At 47.5% G+C, this 14,485-nt stretch overlaps 1 protein-coding gene across 1 annotated transcript in view; it reads right to left on the reverse strand.

Moving 5' to 3' along the window:
- The window catches only part of SETD2 (SET domain containing 2, histone lysine methyltransferase), a 71,379-nt gene that overhangs the window by 24,213 nt on the left and 32,681 nt on the right, over nt 1-14,485 (reverse strand). The window contains exons 9-12 of the mRNA XM_050890954.1: nt 12,643-12,769; nt 10,866-11,000; nt 10,068-10,196; nt 6,285-6,923 (exon numbers count right to left, since the gene is read on the reverse strand). Of these exons, the coding sequence (XP_050746911.1) occupies nt 6,285-6,923; nt 10,068-10,196; nt 10,866-11,000; nt 12,643-12,769 (1,030 nt within the window). The remainder of the gene's footprint in view (nt 1-6,284; nt 6,924-10,067; nt 10,197-10,865; nt 11,001-12,642; nt 12,770-14,485) is intronic.

Consider the following 14,485-nt stretch of genomic DNA (forward strand, 5'->3'; position numbering starts at 1 on the left):
TCACCCCACGTCTGGCCCGAGCGGTGTTCCCATCAGCAGGAGAGAAGGTGTGATGAAGAGTCACCAAGCCATGAGATGATGGATGAACCGGGCAGGACAGCTCAAGGACAAGGGGCAGGCACGTGGAGGGAAGAGCTAAGCTAGACCAGCCTCCCCAGCTCCTAAAAAGATTTGTTCCATTAAACAGCAGGACGTGCAATGGGAAACTACTGGAAAAAAGGGGTCAATGGGAATAGAAGGAGACAGGGGTCACCGTGAGTAAGTAGACTTGGCAAACACGGCACTGCCACGTGTTCACCATGACATTGAAAGCGCAGCTGCTGAAGCTAAGAAATACAGCGATTTCAACTCAACAGAGGTCATTGAGTCTAAGCTTCGAGGTCAGAGATGGCTGAACGTGCAAGGGGCAAGAAAGCATCTGCCCTCCCTAGGTAGGAGAAAGCATGTTCCTCTGAAAGACACGGCTGTGACCACAGCAACAGGAGGCACTGGAGGGGGAAAATGGGTGAACCCATGGCAGGATGCGTCCCATCAAATTGGATTGCCCTACCGAAGGTCCAGGCGGCTCAACATACAAGGTAATTCTGAACTGGGGAGCGAGCTACGTCTTGCTGGAGAGCAGCTACGGATCTACCCAACGGGCTGCAGAGCCTCCAGCATCAGTGTGGTGAAGATGGAGGCAGACGAGTCTTTGAACCAGCAAGAAACAGAGGAATATGTCAAAATTGCTCCATGAAAACCAGATGGTGGTCAAACCAGACGCAAGCCAGGGGGAACTCCGAAGAAAAGCCTATTTTATTTTTGGAAACGGAAGCTGCTGGCTTTGAGCGTGCATAACTGCTAAATCAATGCAACCGCCGCTAACAGAGTCCAAATGGCTCTCTACCTTCCAGAACAATTTTTAATGAATTGCACAGAAAATTAAATACAGAAAGAAAAGTGATACAACTCTGTTACAAACAAAAGAAAAGAAAAAAAAAAAAACAGGATTTAGGCTGTCCAGCTGCAGACACAAAACCATCCTTGGCTTGGGAGAGGCAAGAGAGCTGCAGAATGGTCTCAAGACTCAAAGGATGCAGCAGTAGGAAAGGAAGATTGTGCCTAACGAAACCCTCTCCGGAAACCTGTCCCTTAGCTGCCGATTATTTCTGATTTAATGGGACTAAACTGGAGAAGACCAACGGACACCAACGACGGGTGTAGGGAAACAAGAGCGCAACCAGGTAGAGGCTCATCTTGTGCTCGTGCCAACGCAAGCACAGCTGGCAAAGGGGTGACCGCTCTTCTACACCGACCTGTGCCAACCCAGCCACGCACCCGTGCTTCAAAACCTCTGCCACCCAACCGGGGACCAGGCACATTTCTCCTGGGGCCAAGGGGATGAATCCCACGCCTGGAGGTAAAGCTGGAAAGCCACCTGCAGCCCACCGGAGCTCGCCACATTTGCCAGGGCTTACGCGCTCAAAGCCAAGACGACCTGCAGAATCGTGTTGTCTCACCTAACTCTGCTCTGGAGTACTTTGAATTTATGTTGTCGACTTGTTGAAGAAACACCATGCAACCGAATCCGTCCCCTACCAGGCTGGATACCCAATGCTCCACCAGCCAGGGCTGGATCTTCTTTTCCTTGCTTTCCTCCCTCCTGCGATGCTCCTTTCCTCTCTTCCCTCTGCAGCTCCCCATCCCCTCTGCACGAGCATGAAACTCCAGCACAATGCCAAGGGATGGAGGACAGCAAGAGAAAGGACTAATGCCACAACATCCCTGCTCGAAGGCGAAAAAAAACCACCACAAACAACAGCCTGGCCGCTCACCAGTGCCTATTGTTTTCGCAAACTATTTCTTGCTGTAAGTTATAACAAACTATAAGCCTCCTAATTAAAGCATGCAATGTGCGTGCCGGAGCAAGAGCCAGTCGCTCCAGGATGGCTTGTCTGGGAGCAGGACAGGCAAGAGCAGCTTCACAGGGCTGTCCTATCAAGACGTATCAGACGTGATTTGGAAAGACCATCTCAGGGGAAGACAAAAGCTCAGTTTGCCTGGGTCACCCAAGCTCTGCTATCCCTGTTCAGGCTAGTAATTAAGCTCACAGAACGGGTGTTGTCATTGCAAAAGAGAAAGTCCACCTTGGCCAAAGTTGGGGTAACACCTCAGCATCGAACACCAAGTCACTGCTAAATACTTGTGAGGCTAGAAGTGTCCAACCAAAACGCTTTAAACCCAAGACACTCAGCTCTTTCAAAAGGTTTTTCTTAAAAAAAGATCTTTTCCAACTCCTAAGGGCAAGGTCTGGGGATCCTCACAGCTACAACTCCTACCTGCCCGCTCCCCAGAAGGTGAGGGCATCCTCTGCCCACCCAGGGGTGGAGGAAGATGCCAAAAGCTCAGTCCCACCTGCAGCAGAGTGGGGCCCAAACCACGCTAGCATGGTGGGATGTTCTGCAGCAGCCAGCTCTGCCACGCCGGTTGTGTTCACGCGGCATTAGTCAGTTGGCAGAGCATGCAGGTTCGCTACGGGACAGATTTTAGACGTGTAACAGGTCATCACGAGAAGCCTACAGCTTGGGCAGCAGAGCTGCAGGACCTCAAGTCCCTGCTTTGGCATAAACAGCGAGGAAACCCCAAAGGCCAGACCACCCTGAAACACCAACGCTATTAAAGCACATGCTACGCTTGAAGCCAAACGTGCTCTCCTGTCCCTCAGCCTCAGCTACTGAAATGTAAGCCATCAAAAGGACGTTGAGAAAAGCTTGCCATGCTTGGCGGTGCTGACCCTACCGCTTGTTCCTGTGATGCCAAGAGGGTAGAGCACCGGGTCTGTTGGCCATCACGCCGCGTGTCACCTCCATCACGGGTTTGGCTGTACGGATCAGTCCACGGAGCCTTACCTGAGTGCAATCCTCTGGCTGGAGCGGGCTAAGGCGCCTGGAAGAACCACGCTGAACCACCACCTGCACCCTGCTGGGTGTCCACCAACCAGCCTTTGCCACTCAGAGTAAGTTTTCAGCATGGGAGAAGATATGCATCGCTTCCTTGGAGAGCAGGAACGGCGTGCACAAGCCCAGGCTGAAAACTTACCCCGCTGGGGAGTGTGAGTGTGTGTTGCAATGGGTGTGTAGCAGTGGCCAACACTCCTCGTGGGTTAAGGAGTTGGAGTGTACGAGCCCTGTAAGCCGAGGACTTACAAGTCCTGTGTATAGAGGTATAGAAAAAGATAGCTCACTTAATCCTTTCATGCCAGGAGTTGGGATTTTCCCGGAGAGACGTCCATTGCCGGCAATGGACGCACCAAAATAACGTCGGCATCAATGAGTTAACCACCTCTGTCCTCTTTTCACCTATTATATTGCTCATGCATCATCCAGCTTCCCAACCATCTTCCCGTTTCTTCACCGTATGCACGCTATGTCCTCTCCCTTCTTCAGCACGGAGTTGAAAATGGAGTTGAGAAAAGGAGACACATGGTCAGCTCCTTGCTGCCCTGAGAAGCTAGATGGAAATGGTTGAAATTACAAGGGGGTCATCAGCAAGACTGGAGAGGACATAGCTTAAGTTACGAGGTTTCAGACCCTCCCGCCCCCCCATCCAATGCCAGTTATTGCAGATGTTCCACCACTCAAAACAAAACCAGCTTTTAAAAAGCTTGGACGTGCTGGAAAAGGCACCTGGCTCTCTTGCCACTGGGGTGACTGGGTTTTCCAAGGTGACTATCCATCCCCCTTCCATCTAAAGCATTGCCCTGCCAGCTTAGTCTTGTCTTTTAGACATCAGCCACCTCCGGGCTGGGCTACGGTGGCCCCTGGCATCTTAATAGGTGAGAGTCGGACAGAAGCAGTTAACTCTTAGTGCCATGATAAAGTCCAGGACAGAACGAATCCCCAGGTCACAGTTTCCCCATGAATGCTTTACAGGAAAGAAATGAGTTTTCACAGACCCATGGCATGATTCTGCTTTTTTTGGGTCAGTTTTGCTGGGATTACTACAAAGCTAGGGCTTGTGAGATACAACCCCATCCCTACGACCAGACACAAGCGCCGCATCAGGCTATTAGCATCCTTGCAACGACCCGAGGTTAATTAATAAGTACACAGAGAGGATGTGAATCCACATCTTAAACAGCAACTGTGACAGGTCGTGACTCCACAGCCTGACGACGGGCTTCCGCAAAGGTCTCTAGATACCCAAGGCTGAGCTCCTCCAAGCTCAAAAGAAAACACAAGCCTTGGTGATAAAATGACACTGTCAGATCAAATTTGGTCTCAAACCAACATTCTGGAGGAGTCACTCGTTTTGCGAAACTTCATATTTTTCATTGGTGTTTTTCAACATTTTTTCTGTGCTGTTTCAAGTTTAAACTCCGCAGCACGTGATCCTGGAAGTGAACACGTCTGGTTACAAAAAGAAAGCTGAGTCTGGGTAGTCCAAAGCAAGTCTATCTCCAAAGCAGTGTAGGACTAAGACCTGACTTAGCTTTCAGTTTAAATCATCCCAGGTATTAGGAATGGATGGAAAAGGACTCTGTTTGAATTTAACCATAAATTCAACATGACAGTGTCGTTTCGATCAAGAAAATCGTGAGGCCCACACAAATTTTAAGAGTCTGCAAATTAAAATCTAGTAAACAATCAGATCCAGTTGGTAAAGAGGGGCGGGGGGGGGGGGAAGAAACACAACCTAACTTCTCTATAGAAACGTGTTTTAGTTGTTTGTACAATAAAGTCTCACCTCTTCTCCCACTAAGATTTATGGCACAAATGATTATGCTCAAATTCTGCAAATGTTCAAGAGTATCTGATTCTTCTGAAAAATTCAGAGATTAAGGTAAGTTTTCTCTTAAGTCTTATGTAAATCTCTAGATACGCTTTATAAACGCTAACGTTTGTAGCTACGGTCGCTGAACGGTACAAGCAAAGGTTCACGGACTCAAAGCTTGCTGTGGTCTCCTCCATCTGCGCGTGGCGCTGCAGTATGTGTAACACCCCTTATTTTTATTAGCCTCTTCTAAATCATTACTCATTATCAAATTCAATGGGTAAATAAACTCTTTAGCTATGTGATGCGTCGTAAAACATAAATTTGCTTAAAGACTACTTCCAATAATTAAAACTGGGTGGACTCTTGATTAAGAGAAGGGCAGAAGACCTTTTCCCTCCACGACCTTTTCCACCAAGCCCACACCGTGCCAGAAGCACGGCAGCGCCTTCAATTCCTTTGCTGGATCCTCAGCAAACGCTGCTTTTACACTTATTAAAGTGTAAAAGCAACTTAAAGGCTCCCACCCCTCTCACTCTCGAATATAATATAAGGAATCTAATATAAGGAATATAATCCTACAAAAGCAGCAGATAGGCGAGGAGTTTCCAAAGACCTAAAGAAACCCCAGGAAATGCCTGAAGCGTTGAGTGGCGAGTTACTGGAACGTCATCCTATGTCCCATCAAAAAAAAAAGCTGTCAGCTGAAGATTGAGCGGCCAAGTCGGCCACCTACGCCGCATGGGGACAGGAGCCTGATTCTGGATGAGAGAAGGCAGCCTGCAGCCACCAAACCCTTCTCTTAAAGAAGTTATCTGCTCAAGGAAGACCTTGATGGGAGTGAAACAGTGAGCAGCTGCATACTCTAGTGGTCTTTAAAGGCTCAAACACCCACAAATCTGAGTATTTACCTGATCTAAACACCAACTGCAAACATCCAGAGGTTAACCCAGCACTAAAACTACTATGGAGAGAATGCAATATGGCCAACAGACCGGTTTCTGGAGGCTCTATACGTTGCAGATGAAAAGCAGATGTTAACAGGACAGGAAACGCTGACGATCTTGCAATAACTGAATTTAAGAGTAGACGGTCCGTCAATTTGTTTCAACGTTGACGGATCTTGGGCCACTTCAACCAAAAATGCTCGTGGCGCTGTCGCTAGCCTCTTTTTCTGATCGGTTAAGAAAATCTCAGTCCCTTAGACCTGCCCTCCCCCTGAACAGCCTAAAAAAATAACGGGATGATTAAAGGTGTCTTTGTGGTGCCCAAACTGAATTATCTGCTGTTTTCAGCGTGCAACCCACCGACGCCTGGAAATCTACTGTAAGTCACGTACAGGGCAGTTCGCAATGAAAGGATATATATAGAAAGCACCTGGAGAAGCCCTTTTGCATAGAAAAGGCAATCTTAGCTGTCAAACATTTACCAAGAGGACAACAACTTAGCCCCGTTTGTACTGAACCGCAAATAGCTCTGCATTTTCCTCAGCAAGAGCAGAGGTGGTGTAGCTGCAGGCAGGTGCCTCTTACCTTGAGCTCCTTCCAGCTGTCGAGCAGCCTGGTAGCCAAATCGCTCACATCCACAATTTTGTCCGTTTGTTCTTGGCTTCTCTCGCTCTCAACGTCGGATACACCTTCCTCTTCGTCTTGAGACGGCGTTTCCATCGTAATGGGCTCTTCCAGCTTCGCACCGTTGCTCTCTTTGACCTCTGCTTCAGGCTCAGCCTCCAGCTCCGCAGCTTGGAGTTTGCTGCTCTCCACCGGCGCGTCAACGGCAGCTTTGATCTCCTGCTGCTGCTGTTCCTCTGACACCTCCATCGGGGTACCCTCCAGTTGGTCCAGGTCCTCTTTGCCCTCCTTCCCTTCCAGCTCACTGGTTGTATCTGAGATGGCACTGTCCATGCTGTTTTCGCTTATAATTTTCAGCCTTCGAAATACCAGCTTCTTGGGGGTGTCCGTGTCACCTTCCGCGCTCTGCTTGGTGGAAAGATCTGGCGTGTTGAGCGGCGTGTGAGCCCGCGAGGTGTTCTCGCTCGAGTAGCCGTCCCCTTCGCTGAGCTGTGGGACAGCAGTCTTGGTCTGAGCCCAGCGCTGAATAACGGGAAGCACTTTGCTCTCCTCCAGCATGTTCTTGGTAGGTATAGGCAGGAGCTCTAGCGTCTTCATAATCTAATAGCAAAGACAAAAATCCCATTGTTAGAGCCATCAGCATTTAAAGCCGTCTCCAACCTGGAACAATTTCCTTTTCTCAGCAAGAGGTAACTCTGAAATATCAATATGATGGTGACAGGTCATGGGTCGGGGATAGCGGCGTCCCTTCTCAAGGCTGAACTGCAGCGGTGAACTTCTGCTGAGAGCAAATAAACCATGAGTGGGTGGAAAACAGTGAGCACAAGTATTTAGCTGTTAAACTAATTTAGCAATTAGTTGCAATTAAACTGATTTCAAAGAGCTCAGACGCTTACAGTTGGCCATACCCATTCCTAGGACAATCAATGCAACAATACAGCAGTTAGATATGCTACATGAAAGAAAATTTGATCAGAAACGTCAAGGTGTATCAGCAGTCAAAACAGAAGAAATTGACCCAAAAAAGTCTGCAAATTAATACCGGGAAAGCTTTTTCCTCGCTTGACAGAGGTGCCGTCTGCTGCAGCAGAAGCTGGAGTGTTACCGGTGTCAGCGGGAAGGAGATAGTCTGCTGCTCGTGGAGCTAAACCTTAAGCACAAAGAGATATGGACAACTTGGGAGCTCCAAACCACGAGACAAGGCGAGCATCTCTGATACTGATGGCACTTCCAACTGATTTAATCTCGCCAGAAAACGAGGCTGCCGCTAGCACCTGCACTCCCAGTACCACAACACGCTTCCAGCACCCAACAAGGCAGTCCCAGGAACAAGTAACCTCCTTTAAACACTGTGAAACACCCGGAGGGACCCGGTGATGAAGCCAACACAGCGCCAGAGACCACAGCACAGCTCATGCCACCCTGCTTTCCCCTGGAGACCAGCCAAAAAGCTTGGCCTCAACTGGGTTGTGTCCAAAGCCCGAGATGAGAAACAAGTTCTTGAAAAGATCTTCAAAATCCTTTTACAAAACCTGTCAGTAGGAACAGGCATCACGGGCACAGAAAGAAGCACCAGACGTTAAGTGAGCGCAACCTTTCCAGGATCCAGCAAGTGACTTCAGCAACTTCTCTCCCAAGACCGGAGCCCAAATCCCTGTTTTTGAAGCAAGAGCTCGCCAGCCCTTACACAGGACTTTTCAACTTGCTCGCTTTCAAAACCAGCCCTCCAGGAGTGAAGGACAGAAGATGGTTTTATGGTATTACGATAACTTCTGCCACAGGCATCTGATAGCCAAAAGACCATTTTTCTCAAAACAAGGACAGTTTTTGAAAAAAAAAAAGGGGGGGGGGGCGGGGCGGGGCGGGGCAGGGCGGGGAAGCAGAAAGCAAAGTGTGATCTGGCCCCTATCCCAAGCCCCACTTGCAACTCAGTAAAGAATCACCCTGATTTTAAAAGAATATATCCAATCCACAAAACCCCACCAAAGTTGACAACAGTGTATTGTGACCAGATGCATCGAGAGCGGAGACGAAGCCACCACTACCGCAGCGATTCAGTTTCCCTCTTGAAGCCTGGGGGGGGAGCAGCTCCAGGTTTGAGATCAACAAGGTCGAGTGCCTGAATCTATTCCAGGGGAAAACCAGTGTCTAACCTTAACCTGACCATTGATTTCTCCAAAGCTAGATGTCAAAGATGAGTTGGAAGCGAGCTATCTAGCAGCTCTGCAATGCCATGGCGCCTGTACATCAGGGAGCAAGGAGGGTAGGCACTATACGTACAAAAATTCAGACTTGAGACTCCCTCAGAGCAACAGTTTCAACATGTACGAAGTGGGATGGATCCTACCTACCCCAAAGAAGAAAATACTGCAGTCCCAAAGGGGAATAGCTCAGCTCCCTCCTAAGAGCAGTTACTGCAACAGATTAACTCAGTCCCTGTAGATTTGGTCTCAAAAGATCTTTCTCCAGCCTCGCGAGCAGTGCCTCCCCATACAGCAACACGGGGTGACGCACCGTGGCGAGAGGAACGTTGACTCAACAGCTGTCAAGCCCTTCTGCTTTGGCTAGAAGTACTGAAAAGCCACATCACATCAGCAGGAGAGAAAACTTGAGGCACCCGCTGAATCCATGCCTTGTACGCAACACGCACGGCCCATCAGCAACAACACGCTCTGCACAGCACAAGGCAGATGAAGAATGGGTAGGTCTACTCAAACTCTACAAGTCAGCAAGCTCTAACTTAACGTCAGAGACCCCTAACCCGACAGCACTGAAGTTTTCCAGATATTTACAGCCAAAACTTTGTCTAAGGAAAGATGGATGAGGACTAGGCGGTGGAAACAGTGGCGTTCCCATAGGACACACTGCTGAGCAGACAGACATACTGTCCCTCTCAGCACCAGCACACGGGCGCTTCGAGAGAAGTGCAGAAGCCATCTCGTTAGACCCGATATCAAGCTAAGCTCCAAAAACCTTCCGGTATCCTCATCCCACTTCAAGAGCTGAAGGCTCACAGAAGCGCACGTAGGCAGTTCTTCATCTTCTGATACTGACAGCGCCCGTTTCTCAGAGGGAACACCTGAACCCACCATGTTAAAGAGGAGAAAGGCATGAGTAGGAGAGGACTCATTCAGAAACGCAAAGTACCAGCTTGGAGAAAAACCGTGCTGAGCTAAGGAAGCAGGGTTGGGAAGGATTGTCACCGCTTCTGAAAAAACAAAGGAGAAGTCAGCAGGAGAAGCAGCGCCCTGAGCTCTAGAGCTCACATGGCTTCCGCTTTCTTGCTCGGGACGCAAGACCGGATGCGCCTCTCCAAACTGCACAGCAACCTTCTTGTAGAAGCGTCTTTAATGAAGGAACTTCCAGATGTCTTTTTGCATGCAATGCCAAAGTGCGTATAGAAAACAGAAATATTCAAGTTCCACTTCAGACAGTCAATACCTCAAATTCCCTGTGCGGTTCAGTACGGAATAAACAGCAACGGCAACAATCTTTATTTATGTCTGGCTCATGTTGCTAACTCAGAAATCTAAGAAAAACCACAAGAGCAAATTCTTTCCATATATTAAGGATCTCCCCTAACGCAGAAGTTTTAAGGCTGTAGTTCCGAGGATACCTGAGTCTGTTTACATGAACACTTGGCATATAATATGTATATTTAAAAAAAAAAAAAAGAAAACCATCACGCTTCTGAGCAATTAGCAATGCTGCTAGGAAACCTTCAAACCCGAGGGAATTACTGACCTCCAGCTGCAACTTCAGGTTGTTAGCGGTGCTTCCTCTCCCATCGCCCAGCTCCGTCATCCAAATCCAGAGGAGAGATAAGCCGTGACACTCCAGGAAGGACTTCAGGCAGGACTGCGAGTGCGTGTTCTGGATGAGTCAAAGTTAGAGAGAGTCCGTGGGAACGGTCAGAGACTTAGAGGCAAAAATCCCTTTGATTTCCACAGGCTACCATGGCTAACTGCTCAACTGGGCTTATGTTACCTGTCAAACCCCTTGCAGAAGGCAGAACTAGGCACCTGCCAAGATCAGCGCACGTCTAACATAATTTCAGCGGCCGTAACTGCCGGGTTTGGAGCAGTAATGCATGCAGCGGAACCGTTATAACCGTTACCTGGTGGACAGCTCGTATTGCGGAATAAAACTTAACGAGATAATGGGTTGCACAGAGAACTGGCTGCAACTCATCTGCACTCAGAGGTAAAAATGCAGGATAATCTTGGAGATAAGACAGCTACGATTTTAAGCTGACAAACTACTCATTTACTCTCTAAACCCTTATGTACAAGGAATTTATTTGCTTCTAGAAATGGGCATTTTGCATCACCACCCAGGCCAAGTTCCGCCAAATATAAAACGAGCACAGGGTGGAGATTACACATGATCTATAAAGCAAGCAGAACCGCTCGGCTCGCGCTCGGGATGCTGGCACAAGTACGAGACCTTTCTCCCACCTTCCTCCTCTTCCTCTAACGAGAGCTCCAAGGACATTGCTTTAACAGGACGTGGATCCCTCCCCTTCAGCGGGGTCCTCCTCACCTGTATGAGTTTGAGGCAGGTGAGCTTCTGCTCCAGTGTTTCGATCCGAACCATCAGCCGGGATAAGCTGAGAACTTGGTTCTTATCGGAAAGACCCTCTCCGTTCTCCAGCAGCGCTTCCAGCTCCCCGTCCACCTACCACGGCCACAGAAAAACAACTCTCAGGTCGTGCCACGCTCATGCCACCCTACGTGATGGCAGAGATAATCCGTTCCCTTGGCTCTGAGAGCCAGGAGAAGCCTCTCCCGAGCAATTTGCCCATAGGGAAAAGAAGCCTGGCTTTAATTTGACTCAACGTGGCTGGGTTTCTTTTATCTGGCCTATTATGGGGTTTTTTTTAAGACCTCAAATCCCATACAAGAGCGCACTGTTCCCACCAGTTCTGTTTATACTGGGGACAGAGGGCAGCCAGTTGCACTCCTGGCTGGCACACACGCGACAGGCAGGAATCCCCTGACTCCAACATCCATTTCCCCTAATGAATGGCACGTTTTAGATGTATACATCTAAGGCTGCGCGGAGGAAATTCCAGGCGTGTGCACCAAAATACACCCAGTCGCAAGTTTATCTTTGCACGTAGGAAAACAGATGTGCGCTAAGAGATTATCTTTAATTGCAGATAGATTTACTTCTTTAAATACCTAACGAGTATTTATAATCTTTACAACCAGCGGCGCATTCCTCTCCACGCGGACACCGAAATATCAACGTTCATAATTTAGCCTACTGCTCAGTGCCACCAATAAGCATTTTAAAACACCCTATAAATGACTTATAAATAATTTCTTGGCTTCCTGACTCTCCGATACAGTAAATAAAAATGAAGCTGGCATTCTTAAAGGCAGCCTCTCCCAAAAGAGCAGGTAACAAATCTTATCTGTAAGAACAGAGGTTTATACCTTCAAGGACAGAACAATTATGGCTTGTAGGAAGCAAAAAGAGCCCATGCAGCTTCTTGCAGCAGTGCACACCCAGGGAAAACCCCTTCTGACTGCTTCGCTCAGACTTCTCTGCACAGTTTCCTACATCTACCGTGCGAACCCATCCCTGCAATTCAATGTGGGGAGTAGGTTCATAGAACCACTTGAGGAGGATTACACACATGAAAAGCTATAAAAAGACTAAAAAAAAAGTCTGCATTTAAGTCACATATTTCATTCACGTCCATCTGCAAACACAACTGTAACCGAAGTCAGCACAAATACGACACATGTTCATACAAGTTCCTCCTGGAAGCTGACTTGTCCCTAGGCCAAAGCAATTAAGAGATTCAAATTTCACATCCCAGCCTGGAGATGGCAAACATCTGCACCCTTTCAAGCTGTCAAATTTCAGGTAACATCCTAAACAGTGAAGCCAGTATTGCTCATCTTTCACTGACGTTTAAAAATCATGCAACACAAACCAAATTTTTAAAACCACGTAGAATTTAGCATGCTTTTTAGTAGCGTGCAGTATGGATGACCAGCTCTTGTACCTGTGAACGTCCCTCTCTGGTGGGACTTTGTGCTAAGTAACCCAGAGAAAAGGAAGTACAGATTTAACTAACGCTCCAAGAAAACACACGTATTGAGGGCCCCTGTGAACTAAAACGATACAAACACATCCATGGAAAAGACTGCACCTTGAGGTCATCGTGAGTCGTTGATCGCAGAAGACGACTATGGAGGTGACCTGAAGACCCGCATAGAGAGGGTCAAGCCCAGGGGTCAGCCCTTGGTTGCTGCTACTCTTTGAAATCAATAAAAACACACACACAAGGGAGAATCAGACTCACCGAGTCCTTCTTACGGGAGCGCTCCTTTTTCATCTTTCCTCCAGCAGCTCGGATGCTGACCCTGTTCTCTCCTCCCAGGTAACCCCGGCAGTTGGCCGAGCCGCAGAAACATTTCTGAGCCTCTTTGCTGTTGGTGGGCATAAGCAAGAGAGCGGTTTAACAACAGATCTACTGCATCCACAGCGAGTTATCTTCCCTTACTCTTAAGTGCATCCTCAGAAGAAAGGGACAGGAACTTCTCTGCATGGCAAGGCCTTTCTGGCCACTGAAAATTCAAACAAAATCTTTATTTCTTACATAGCTACCGCGATCCCATGTTGTCTCAGCTGGAAACCAAAGCCTGCTTCACTTCCAGGCTCTTTGGAGGTCAAGAACCAAGAACCAGAAAGGAAAAGGTGGGGCTGTTGGGTCTGCTAACTTCTTATCACACGTTGCAATCGATATATTAATTTTCCTAATGAATATATAATCAGGATTATATATCCATTATAAAATGCAAGCCTTTTTCCTAGCTCCAAACAGAATAAAGGATGGGCTGAGGATTCATGGAAGTAGTAACATTCAGGTGGAAGATGTCTTTTTGCACAGATATACAGCCATGGAGAGCAGAAGAGATTTAAATTATATTATATTCTGGCAATATTTCTACAAAGCCACTGCATTTTTTACTTAACATACCATAAATTTTAAACTATATGCCACAATTGCTTGGGAGAATGGGGGTGGGTTGTTTTTTTTAAAATGTGCATAATCCACTGGAGGAACGTGGCTCTGCAGTACTAGCGGTAAGAACCAGGGAAGCTCAACTGCAGGATCTTCTACGAAGCAGAACATGAGCTCAGGAAGGACAACCAAGAGATCAGAGCTGGGAAACTCCAGCGAGACAAGATGAAGTTCACTGAACTCAAATATAGAAGATATCAAAATGAACCAATATAACAAAATAATCCTCCATCAGAGAGGCCCTAACAGGGCCATAATATGAAACCCTAATAACTTTGACTAAGCCATATTCAGATAAAAATAAAACTATGGGTGTACAGACTGTATATTACGTGACCTTCCCCAGCTTTAGGGATATTCCCACATGCCTAGAAATCAACCAGGCCTTGCTGCAAGAGCAACCAGACGGGCTGAGGCTAAGTTTGCCTGCCTTCCTGCAAGTTTGCACCAGGAACAGAAAACTACATGACAGCATCTGACACTTCAGCACAAATAATTTTATAATGCAACTAAAAATTCATTTCTGAGCCTTCCACATATAAAAAGAGCCATAGTGTTGCATAAGGCCGGATCCAGAAGGAAAAGGAGGAGACACTCCTTAAACAACTGCATTCAGTAAAAAAACCTAGGGATTATAAAATGGATCTACAATTAATCTCATAATTACATGTTGCTTCAAGCCTGTCAGACGCTATTTTGTGCGCATCACATTAAAGAGAGTGAAATACTTTGCTGTACACCTGGACAAGCAGTAATATAAAAATATTAGGCTCAGGTTTAGAGAAGAGAGCCAAAGCCCACGGTGGAGCTTGCACACCTGCACTTCTGGAGTCGGACAGGAAGAGGGAACGTGCTATCTGTTGGGGTTTTACAGCTCTGCAAATACTTGCAGAGTCGTAAAACAGGGGTGGGTGGGGAAGAGGAGGCATTATTTAAGGGTATTGCAAAGTCTGGAGCTTGGGTAATTAATAATTAGACAGAGGAAAAAAACCAGTCAAGATAATTATCTGGGAAATTTCCACTGGGGAGCGATGGTATGAAGTGGAACAAAAAGGCCATAAAGTGACACTGGAAAAGACATATTACATCAACGGGAAATTCCTCTCCCAATCTTTTGTGT

The sequence above is a fragment of the Gymnogyps californianus genome, chromosome 2 (assembly GCF_018139145.2).
Source record: "Gymnogyps californianus isolate 813 chromosome 2, ASM1813914v2, whole genome shotgun sequence".
In the NCBI taxonomy this organism is placed as follows: domain Eukaryota; kingdom Metazoa; phylum Chordata; class Aves; order Accipitriformes; family Cathartidae; genus Gymnogyps; species Gymnogyps californianus.